Source organism: Motacilla alba, chromosome 1 (assembly GCF_015832195.1).
Source record: "Motacilla alba alba isolate MOTALB_02 chromosome 1, Motacilla_alba_V1.0_pri, whole genome shotgun sequence".
Classification (NCBI taxonomy): domain Eukaryota; kingdom Metazoa; phylum Chordata; class Aves; order Passeriformes; family Motacillidae; genus Motacilla; species Motacilla alba.
This window is the reverse complement of record NC_052016.1, coordinates 108,403,264-108,415,470: the sequence shown is the minus strand read 5'-3', so window position 1 is coordinate 108,415,470 and position 12,207 is coordinate 108,403,264. Positions and strand designations below refer to the sequence as shown.

Genomic DNA, 12,207 nt, shown 5'->3' with positions numbered 1-12,207 from the left:
GAGCTGTGACCTGCATTTTGCTGCTGACAGTCTTAAAGGTCAGCTCTGTTGTACTGCATCAGCTTGGGGAGGGGGCACTTGTGAAGCACTGCCACACCTGGGCCCCACCATGCTAGAAATGTATTTGTATGTGGTAGCTGCAGTGAAAGACTTACTGGTAGCGAATGTCGGTCCTTTATCGCTTGCCTCTTTTGGCTGCAGATTGCAGGGAAGGGAGGAAAGGGGGGAGCCACCACAGCAATGGGGCCTTGGACTTTTTGCTCTCTGTTATCACCTCGGCTTCGATGTTCTGTTTTGGATGAGAAAGAAGACACAAGTCTTTCAAAGTGTTAAAAACATACAAATATCTCTACTAACAGCACAACAGAGACAGGTACAGGACAATGGACTCCAAAGACAAAGGTTCTTCTCTTCCCCAGTGACTGCTACAAATCATCCTTGTTGCAGCTGAAGGGGAGAAGCACTTACTGGACATCTGTGTGCCCAGAAGAGCAATGCCCATACAACGCACCCCAGCATATGCACTGCAGCTGAATTGCCCCCAGATGAGATTTATACCATTTATCCCAAGAGACCATAGAGCTATCTTCTAGGCACTTGAGACCCAAGGCCTGATTTCCAACAGGAATCTGCAGCTCCTATTGCCTGGAAATACTGAGATGCAATAACTATGCCTGCATCCTACCCATATAAAATATATCACTCTGAGGGGAAAAACCAGAAACACAGCTCCAGGTGGGATTTTATTCCCTGGCTACATGGCAGTGCTAGGTCCTGAGCAGTGGTTTGACATCATGAAGGTTGTTGCAGTGGTAATGCTCAGGTTCCAGCAAGAAGGAGACCGTCCTGGGAAGGTCAAGATTTTTATCCACCCTAGGCCCACAGGAGCCTTCCTTCAGCATGGGCTCACAATGTTCATTTGCTGTCCTCTTCCAGCATCAGTCCCAAGTCTCTGGAACCTTTCAAGTGAATGGGAGAATGGACTCGTGGACTTCCCATCTCTAATTTTAGGTGACAGTTAGATAGTTGCTGTTTGCATGGAGTGCTGCTGAAAGGAGATAACATATTCACTCACTCCACTAGCTGTGGTCCAGTCAACAATGTTTTCTGCTAGCATAGCTGTTTTCTGACCTAAAACTTCATTTAATTGCTCCTGGTTAAACAGATAAAGAGATAATGAAATTCTGATAGAAGAGAGAGTTGAGACACAATAAACATGTTTAGAGTAAATTTTAGACTAAAATTTCATCCTCATATATGCAGTTATTTGGAAAATAAGATAAAGCAGCACATGACAAGCTGCCTGCTGAACCTGCACAGCTGCCATAAATTGCGGAGGATGGGAAATTGCCAAAACAAAGATTTGAAACTTTAAAATGACGGGACATTTTCTGGAGCTGCCTTCACATGCTGCTGTCAGGATTTCTGCTGCCCACAAGATGGCAGGCAAAGATCAGCCTGGTTCTGGGACAATTGTGAAGCAGAGCTGCTGAGAACAGAAAAGAACTTCTGCTCTACTCCAGGACTGCTGTGGTTGCAATTTGGCTGTATCACTCTCTGCCATGCATGAAGACATACTGCATCCACAGTGTGTTCCTGACCTAAAACCTGCAGAGACAGTCAAATGTGGTAATTAATTGGAAGATCTTATCCAGCTAACAGATGCTCTGCAGTTCTAAGTAATCGATTATTATTATAAGCTAATAACAGTAATAAATGAGCAAGGCAATTAGAGCTGTTGGTGCAAAACGCTTCAAGACAGGAGGCTGCTGCTGAACATTTTAAGCGTGACCTGCATGGGTTTTCTCCCTCCTTATGGCACAGAAGAAAGACAGGCTTGTTTGCCTGCTTTGTCTTATGTCCTGGTAATAATTTTCCCTTGGTTAGGTTCCCAGTGAAAACTGGCCTTTCCCCATCTTTTGCCTTCCCCTTAATGTGCTGTTGTAGGACCATCCAGATGTTTGGATCTAGTAAATTCTCTTTATGGCAGGAATCCAGGAGCCTGGTTATGACCCTGCTGCTCCTGCTTCCTCTCTGTATTGCTTTGAGACCACCAGTCTGCAGTTTGTTAGGTGATGTCAGAAAATGTTCCCTAGCCTGGCAAGGGGAGACCTGCCCAACCCTTCCAAGCCATCCAGAACATCTATCACCTGACTTTTCATCTGCCACTCTTGAAGGATACAGGCATCCTCCAGTATCATGCTTGGAAACCTTGAGCAGACAGCTCAGTTTTTGTGGAGACTAATACCTCTGGGCTCCCACTTCAGCCCTTGTGAAGGGTGCTGGGACTAGATAATCTTTAAGGTCCCTTCAAACCCAAACCATCCTGTGATTCTACAGTTCTGTGATTTCTTAGCATGAGTGCCTAAGTCCCCGTGTAGATCAGTGCCCACAGTTCTCTGTGCTTGGCCTGAGCATCCTTCTGCTGCCTGGAGTGGACCATGGAGAGGTGTTTTGTGTGAGGAGCTGGAGCATGGGGGAGCACCTACCTCTGCGCAAGGCTCGCAGGTGCTGCTTGGCGTGGTGGTGCAGCTCCTCCACGCAGGGCGGTCTGGTGGAGGGGAGAAAGATGTTTCTTTGCTGATGCCAAGGTGCTCGGTAATAGACACTCAGTTTGCTCTCTGCATCAAGGTTGGAGACAGCTGTAGGGTAAAAAATAGAGTGCAACATAAGACTTCCAGTCTCTCTTCCATCAACCTAGCTGAAAAGGAATGATTCTTGCTTGGAACTGCATTGTCAAGAACAGGCACTGCATTTGTTACAGCAACTTTACTCCCATCAAATAACAGCAAAGATTATCTTCTCTGTGTTTCCACATCATGTTATACCAGTTAGCCTTCAGGCAATGCCTTTTACCAGATTGAAAATGGAGGCAAGCAGGTGAAATGATACTATATCATTTTTTATATAAATGGACAAAGGGATAATAATTTTATAGATAGCAAAACAAAAATGCAAAGAAGCTATGCAGTCTTTTCTCAGTGACATTTTGAGCAAATGCAGTGGGAGGAACAGGTCTCCCATTTTACTCGTTCTCCTGCCAATGTGCTCTTTCACTACATCATGTTACACACAACTAGTTTCTGACACAGGTTGCAAGTTTGCTGCCTGCCGGGGCGTAACGACTGAGATTAACTGCTTGCCCTGCTGAGAGACTTTGACTGTCACCTATCAAAAGAGGTTTCTTTAATAGACAGGGACTTCTGAGGGACAGGAACACTTCAGTTCCTCTAAAGAGAAATCCCAGAAGTCTGCCTCTGAAAGTTACAGGAATCAAACACTAAAGGTTTTAGAGAATTTCTCAGGAGTGCTGGGACTCGTGGGAGTCCCATGAACTATTCCCAGCCTCAGGGTACACAGTAGGTAGCTTTCCAAGGGCTGAAGCAGGAGTGGAAAGCCATGGGATATGCCAGCGCTCTGCCCCAGCCAGCAGCAGGGAGCAGGCTCATCCTCAGCCCACATAATGCAGCAGAGCGGGTGGCACATCCACTGGGCTTGTTCCTTCTGCCCCAGGCACTGATACAGACAAGCTCCCGTCTAATGCCAAGGAGCTGCTCAGCTGCTTTGCTCTCAGAACAGCACAGTGTGACACAGGCAGGCACCCTCATGCACAGGAGGCACCTCCTGGGCTTCCCTTCCCACTCAGCAGCCAAAGAACCAGTGTGCTTCACTCTGGTCCCCCTGGCCATGCACGACTCTCCTTTGCATATTTGAGGGCTCTCCTCTACTTTCCTGCTTATGCACTCTCTTACACTTCTTTGAGGGGTAGCCAGTGCACCATGGCAGAGAATGGCTCTTTGGTGGAGATGCTTTGGTCTTTCTTGTTTTGTTGCTTTCTTTAATGCAAAACAGCATTCACTCAGTCTGAAGGCATAACAGTGTTTTGTGTAAAGAACTGGGAAAGTACAGCTGGAGAACAATGAAGGAGCAGACAGAAGAGGAAAAACCTAGGAACCTTGCTGCCACGTGTGGAATAACGAGAGGCTCAGTTTCTTTGATTAGGAAAAAATCCCCAACAGTTCACTAAAATTTGTAGGTGTCATGATGGAGGTGGTGGTATGATATGATATGATGAACAGACCTGCTGAAGTTCAGGTTCTCAGAGCTTCAGCAAAAATGAAGGGACCCCAAACTCTCTGTCTGGTAGGGAGCCTTGCTTTGCTTATCAGTGGATTTTTGCAGCTGGGGTTTCAGTCATTTTTCAGCACATTTGTACTGCTGCTCCATGTGACTGGCATGGTGTCAGTGCAAGGAATGGCACTGGGGGGAGAAAAAAAAATAGAGAGGAGGAAGGTAGTAGGATGAATGATGGCAACCTGTCAGTGCTTGTTCATCATGAGGATTTGCTAATTAAATTTTTGACATTGCAAAAACATAATGTTGCCAAATTGCAGGCAGAGCTTTTGATGGCTTGTCTGTCTGTTACCACTGCAGTAGGGAACTGCCTCACTCACACAAGCTGATTTTATATCTCCTTTACCCCTTGAAGGTAACGAAGCACTATGTCTGTTTTACATACAAGGTACTGAGACACAAAGCAACTTGCCCTGATCCTGTGCTGAGCCACTCATCCTCCTTGGGAATCTCAGCTCAGGACAAAAATTTGAATGCAATAGTAATGATACCCCACCCGTTCTTTGTATTGCCTAGGGCATGTGATATTCATGATCACAGAATGTACCCTGGAGGCCAATGAAAAGGCAGGCACAAGCAGTTCCTTCCTACTCCCAGAAAAATCTGTCTAGACTGAGGTGCTAGTAGTTGTCTGTGATGAATATCAGTAAGTGAGCGGAAAGTTTCACCTACTTATGAAATTTTTAGACATTTCATCAGACTAGAATAGATTTTGCTGCAAAATTTAGCTTGTAGAAAGCTCTTTTGGCCTTGGCAACAGTGTTTTACAAACAAGAGTAGGAGTTGGGTTAATATACTTTATGTGAGACTTAAAAATGAAACCTAGTTCATGCAAGCTCTGCTGCACACCTACTGCTGTAGACACATGTTGCTGTTGACAGATGAAATAGTACAACCTCTTAGCCACCCAACAAGTCTCCCTTAGCCAGCAGACCTGGCAGAGCTGTGCACAGCACTGTCCCAGGAGAAAAAACACAAATACATTGCTTATCTTCAAATGATAAAGCATTAAGAAGCTTACAGTACCCTGTGCTATGGCCCCATCCAGCACCCATCCATGTCTTCTCACCTTTCCCTGCAGGATCTCTGATTCATGGTAACAGGGAATATACCCCCCTGATGCCATGAAGACAGAAATATTGCACTCTACTCACTGAACTGACCAGTGATTCCTTTAATATACTCCAAAGCTGGAGTGGATTTTCTAGGAGGTCCAGAATAGAAACTAAAAGTGCTTGCAAAAAAAAGCTGCAAGGGGATGGATGTTCTCAGCCTGCAGTGGGGAAAAAGCTGAGAGGGAGGGAGCAGCACTGGGTAGGATGGAGGACAATGCTGGCCCAAGGATAAGTAAGTATAAACACACAATGAATGCAATTAGTCTGGATGTTTGTGGAACAGCATCCCAACCTCAGAGCAGGAAAACTCTGAAAAAAACTCCTGGAAAGAGGTAAGAGGGAAAAAGCCAACCAATGAGTAAAATCCTGCCAAAAGAAGGACCTGCTTCCATTTCATTCTTTGCACATTGTCCTTTGCATGTCCTTCCCTGTCCTTTGCACATTGTCTGTTCTTCTGCAATGACATTTTGCCTGGCCCTCACTGATTGCCCCTGGGAACTGGGCACCATTGCTGGGAGCTAAAGCCAGAGGATACAACCACAGGAGTGGACTGTGAGCTTTAAGGACTGCTGAACATCTAATTTTCTTCACAGGCCTGAATCTCTTACTTCCACTAAAAGAAAAAGCCAACCCTGTGGCAGGGTAATTCAGCAGACAAAGACCACTGGGCGGAGATCTAGAGGAAATGTGCAGTCAAAGCTTTACCATATGCTTCTTCTAGGAGCTGGCATTAAATAGTAAGACTCCCTATATCTCTCTTCTGTGAAATGAGGATAAGGTATCTCTTTCAGCCAGCATTTCCTTTACTCAGTGTTTTCCACTGCAGGCTGTTTTTAAAATGCCGAGCCTGCGCGTGGCTGTAGCCTCTCAGCATCATCGTAACATGCATAATAAATAAAGCAATATAGAAACTGTAAACCCACAGTCTTTAAACTATTAACAGCTGGACATCATGCTGAATGAGAAAAAAAGCCAATACAGAGAGAGGAAATGCTACATTACAGGCATCAGATATAGTCTGTTAACATATTTTTAGTGCACGCTTCGATCAATTTAGACTATACAAGTGAGTCATATAAACTATCACTTCATTTCATTCCTGAGTTCCTGAGTTAAAGTAATTTTTTTGTTTGTTTGGGTTTTGGTGTTTGTTTTTTTTTTTTTTTTGTCTTGTGGGATGACAAAATGACAAGAGACCATTTAAATGGATTCTTTATTCCATTCTGGGGATCCATTAACATTGGCTGGTTTCCTAACAACCAATGTCAAACAGATATACACTAATGGCTCTTCTCAAGAGAAGATTTTTGAAGATTTCCAAATAGCTGTTTTATTGAAGTTGGTCATATTTATCATTTACAGATCCTTCTCGTCTTCACATCCTCTCATTCTCTCCCTCTTTTAGCCAAGCAGAAAAAGGATCCTGCCATAGCAGAGCTGCATGTGGATGCTTGAAGGTTGTGCGGCTTTAGTGCACTCAGGCGTGGTTGTTCTAATAATAACACCACAAAGGCCAAGCAAGAAAGATTTCTGCTCTATTTATTTGATAGATCCAGGGGTTTCCCCCCACAACTCCGTCTGCTTCTACAGACACTTGCCTCCCCCTTTCCCAGATCCTTCTGTTCCTCAACTTTCTATTATTTCTATGTGTATTATAGGTGCTATTACCTGTCAGGGGAAAAGAAAGAAAAAAAGATAATTTCCTGTATTTCCTGGTTCAGAGAGAAGACATGATTTGTTGTAAGGTGTGAAGAAGTGTGCAGCCTGGAGGGAATTGGAGCAGCGAGCAAGGAAGTTGCCTACGTGTGAAGGGCCAGCACCCAGAGCTGTCAGCCCTGAATTCAGCACAGGCAAAGCTGAACTGGCAGCTGCCGAATCCTTATTAAAGTATCCAGGTTCCAAAAGACAAAACCCGAAAATAAAAAAATATGAGAATAGTGAATAAGCCTATTCCAGAGCCCAGTTATGCTTAAGAGAGGCTGTAATGAGCCAAGCCCTTTGCAGGAGGCAGAGGTGCTGGGGGTTGTGCACTTAGTGAAACTCCACCTCTTTGCACACCCTGCTGCAGGGGAGCAGGATGCACCCAGAGGTTGCTGTGGCCAGCAGCCCCATGCCAGGCTCTGCTCAGGAAACTGCTTTTTCTCCAGCATTAAGGTGGTTGACCTGTCATTTCAGCGTATGTAATTTTTTCTAGCTATTTCATGTAAAAATAGTGACATTTTCTTGTGTGATTCAATGTCATAAGAAAGTTGAATGTTCATCCAGCTTTGCATAAATAGGCCTGTGCCAGCAGCAGCAGAATTCAATGTGATCAGCCTCTTCCTCAGCTACTGCCCAGGTCAGCAGTGAGTTACTGCCTGCTGCGTTTGTGTGCAAAACATTGCAAGAAAATTAATTCTGAGGAAGACCAGATTATTTCAAAGACTAGGCAGCCTGGCAGCACATCCAACTTCATCATGCAATTTAGTGCATAAATGTTTCATTGAGGCAAGTGCTGAGTGTGATGTGAATTTTATTTATAGCCAGCCTTGTATGTCCCGAATGTACGCTTCCCCCAGTGTAGTCATGTAGCCACTGGAGCACCCAGGGGGTTTAAGCCTACAACACTGGTAAAAATCCAGAGTTGCTTCTTTGCTGTTCATGTCCCACATCCATCAGCAAGCTCAGTACTTTCAAAGTAGCTCCCTCTGCAGCTGCCACTACCTAGTGATGGCAAAGAGAGTGCCCGGCTTACCCAGCAGGGACACCAGAATCTGGAGCTCCTTGAAGGTGGGACAACCACTCAGTTTCCAACAATTGTGTTCCCTCCCAACCATGCATATATGCAGACATTTCCCTATTTGCCAGTGGCAAAACCCACCAGCAGGAACTGCGAGTAGCTATTTGGATGAGCTACTTTCCTGTCCCATCTTTATTAACAATTGAAAGATGCTCATGCAAAGGGAGTGTGTTGGTGGGGCTGCTGTTCATTGCAAATTAAGCTACTGGCTTGTCAGCTTTTCCAGCACCCAGCTGGGCAATGGCAACCTTACCATAACTTCAGTGACTACACCTACAAGCATGGGTATACACACAATTTCCCTCATACCTCTAGAAAAAAGTACCAAGTGACTACAGCTAGAAACTGGGACATACCCCAGTGCCCTTGGAAACCCTGGTCACCCTGGCAGGGGCAGGATGCCATGCTCTTTCCCCACCAAGTCAGTGCCAGAGCAACACCTGACAGTGATGGGTTTCTCTTCTAAAGCTCTTTTGCTGGGGCAGGGACAATCAGATGATGGGAATGTGACAGTCACTCTGGTTCCTTGGCACTGCTGAGGACCCTGCCTGTGCTTTGCAGTTCGTCTCTTCCCAGGGAAGCTGTCTGTGGGACAGTCCTTCTCTTCCCCAGGACAAGTGAGAAATGAGGCAGGTCTTCACAGAGCTCTCTAAGCACATCTCTCATGTAAGACAAGAGATGCTCAACTCAATGAAAGAGAAAACTGCATGCCAAACCCCTTGTGTCCTCACCAACCAAGTACATCTTTGGGATTTACTCAGGGTCTGGATAGGATGCTCCCAGCCGTGGCCACATCTTTTGTTCCTGTTTTTCTGGTGTGTTCTGTCATTTGTGAGGGTGCTGTTCAGGGCAGACATTTCCCTTTCAGTCTTCACAGTGCCCACTGTCACAGGGCCATGGGTGACTGATGATCAGCTTTAGGTGGTTTGCTCCTTGGCTACTTCTCTCTGAGAGCCTGTGCTGGAAAACACGGTTTGTAGTGGCCTTGTGCATCATTATTTCTTACTGCATTTATCGGGGCAGAAATCCAGAATATTTCTAAAGAGTTTTTGTGTTGTGCAACTCGAGTTCAGGATGGATGTGAGTGGAAAGCTCCAGTGACACAGACCCCAAGAGATGGTTTGGGCAACTGGTCTGAACCTGAAGCCTGGATCACCACATCTGCCCTGCCACTGGCACTTGCACATGCAAATCAAAGCCAGTGCAACTGTGTCTATGCAAGCTGCAATTGCCCTCCAGAAAAACAGGAGGGGAGACATGACAAAACAAGTTAAGTCTTTAGCTACATGTGGGCAACAGCATGAGTACAATTATTATTCTGTTCTGCACTCATGGACAGACATTTTAGCAAATTTCTCAAACTCAAGCAAAAAGGCAGAAACCTCGCTGACAGCAGAATCTGTTGAGAAAGACCCAAATCTTTTATGCTCTTTGTATTGTTTTAGTTCCTGCCAATACAGTGAAACCTCTCATGTTTCAATCACAGTTCCTTAGCACATCTCTGTGGCATTTTTTCTGCCTTGCATTATGTTACACTTGGAAAAAAACAGCTATTCAGGAGAAAAAAGGGCAAGTGGGCAAAACCTATATTTGGCACTCAGGTAGCAGGAGAGATTAAAATACTGAAAAGCATATGATTTGGATGTCATTTCCATGAGCAGATCCCTGAATTTTGCATTTACCTGATGTTTGGTTGACTGGCACAACAGACATAATTCAAGAGGGCTGGGAGGCATGTGGTTCTTAGACACGTAAGAAGATTAGGCTGTTAAGCAATATGCACTTTATGTGAAGAGTGCCACATGCTAATCCCATTCTTGGCTTTGCTGCTTTCAATCACTGCTGGTGGTGTTTGAACGTAATTTAAACTGCTTTTCCTAACTCTGTCAAATATGTTACAGTGGCCAGAATGGAACTTTGTATTTCAAAGCTGTCACTGCAGGACAGACAATAACCTCTTAGAAATACAGAGTACTTTACATGTTCAAGCCTCCATTCCTATGAAGTTTCTCTAGCCAGCAATTTCTTCCTTTCCTTTTATTCCTGTCCTGTTCTCAGGTCTATGCTTTACACAGCCTCCAAGAGTGCCCTGCAGGGTAATGGTAAAAGGCAGACAACATGGCAGTCCTGCCTGGCAAGCTTAAGGCTGCAGTCAGGTCAATTATTCTGCAGGAATATTAATTTAATATTCAATTCAGATTGCTGTCATGCTCCATGAGAAAATAAAGACCTAACTAGCCAGTAAAATAGTGAAGGCATAACCAGTCTTAGAGAAAAACCCAAACCAGAACTATTTTAAGGTTACTGGACCTTATGATAAGGATGGATTGTTACAGCAGGGATGATGTGGCATCCCACATACGCACACATGTCTATGTATTTGTGTACACACACACACACTCTTCAGAGCATGGAACTGAAATCAGTGTCCCAAGAGAGCCCTTTCAGTCTTACATGCCTAATTAGTTAAAAGCACTTCTTTCAATTTGACACACTTTCAGTGCTTGTCAACACAGATTTCTTCCTGTGTTGACCGTTCACATTATTCCCACTCTGGATATGCAGCAAGATGAAGTCTCTTATCTCCAGCAGTGTAGTATGTGGTCTTGATAACACACTTTGTAAGTATGCTTTTAGATATCCTTTGCAGTTCTCTCCCACTGCTCTGCTATTTTTCTCCTGTACTGACTCAGCCCAAATCACTACTAAGCTTGCCTGAGTTGCTCCAGCAGGTCACCATAATGCTTTCCTTTTTATCACAGAGAAGTGTGCTGTTCACTGTGATGTTGCTCTCAGATCAGTCACCTTGATTTCACATGCCAGCACTCAAGAATAAAGCTCTACAAAATTCATTTACTATTCCACCTACCTTAGTTAATGCTTACTTTAAGGATCTTGTGAAAAAAAATATCCTATAGACAATGTTATGGTAGGTCAAACTGGTTTTTGGTAGCAGTTTTAGGGTATCCTGCCTATTCTTCTACTCAAAACATTCAATTCCCCTGCATATTTCTGTCTGAATATTTGTTCCTAAAGTGGGCATTTTCAAGTAATAGCCTTTTGAGTCGATGCTGAGCATCCTCTTTTCAAGAAGGGCAGAGACTTGGTCATTGCAACACCTATTTCCACATCAGCATCCACAGTATGAACAACCTCTCCACATTTGTGAACCTAGAGACCATCAGTAAAACATCATGAACCTTTGACAAGCACACTGGAAGATGACACTCAACAAAGAGTATGCTGTGCTTGTCAAATTGGAAGGTAAGAGTCAGATGACTTATTCCAAGTACAGCAAATGTATTACTGTTTTCCTTGAAATTTTCAAAAACTACAACCTTCTAGCTAAGCTCTAAGACTGTCTCCATACTTTCTCTTTATTCTCAGAAGCAGCATTTAGAATCAAAGATGCCAGTTTGCACAGAAAATGAATGAGCTGGGCCCCTCTTCCCTTCCACTGGCACTGCCTGTAGGCTGAGGAATCAAACCCCCAAGAGTCAGGAACAACAAGCCATGTGCATGTGGAGTAGAGATGGTGGCTCATATTTCACATTTCTTCCTTCTCATCAGTATTTTTCAGTGTGCTTGGCTAGATGCCTTGGATGCCACTTAACTGCAAGTGGAGGTAAGTAGCAACAGTTTCTTCCAATTCTGTTTAGTAAATACTATGCAATACAATGTAGATAAATACTATTACAGCATGTCCCTTCAAATTACTCACAGCCCTTCAGGGGAAGATAGAAAGTCAAGCATCTCAGGGTGACCAAAAGAAACTTTTTTTTTTTCTTCCTCCAGAGAAATATTCTTGCTGTTCATGTAGCTCCATAAGTCTGTTTTGCAGAGACATGAGAGACCTGCCTCTGTCTCTCTCTCCCTATCTCAGAATAGCTTCCACCCTAGTTAGGTAAGGTAAGGCAGTGTGTTTCTTGGGACAGGCAGCAAAAATCCCATGCTCCTCCACAAGGTCTCTCTGGAGCCACCCTAATGGTGCCCAGAGCTGGCTGGCACAGGGGTGCAGTTACAGACACAACCAGTTCATGGTGTAGCTCTGGGTTCTTTCAGTACAACTCTTCCCCAATGTCAGTAAATATCCAAGTCCTCCACTACCAGCCTCCTCAGATCTGGCTCTGGCCTCCTGAGCCATTTACTTGAAGCCCAGTTTTAGACAACCATCTGAAT

At 44.5% G+C, this 12,207-nt stretch overlaps 1 protein-coding gene across 5 annotated transcripts in view; it reads right to left on the bottom strand.

Annotated features, from left to right (window-relative positions):
• Positions 1 to 12,207, bottom strand: part of NHS (NHS actin remodeling regulator) — a 247,877-nt gene that overhangs the window by 24,020 nt on the left and 211,650 nt on the right. For all 5 annotated transcript variants that reach the window (XM_038152287.1, XM_038152307.1, XM_038152295.1 and 2 more), the window contains exons 2-3: positions 2,490 to 2,642; positions 156 to 289 (exon numbers count right to left, since the gene is read on the bottom strand). In XM_038152287.1, coding sequence (XP_038008215.1) covers positions 156 to 289; positions 2,490 to 2,642 — 287 coding nt within the window. The remainder of the gene's footprint in view (positions 1 to 155; positions 290 to 2,489; positions 2,643 to 12,207) is intronic.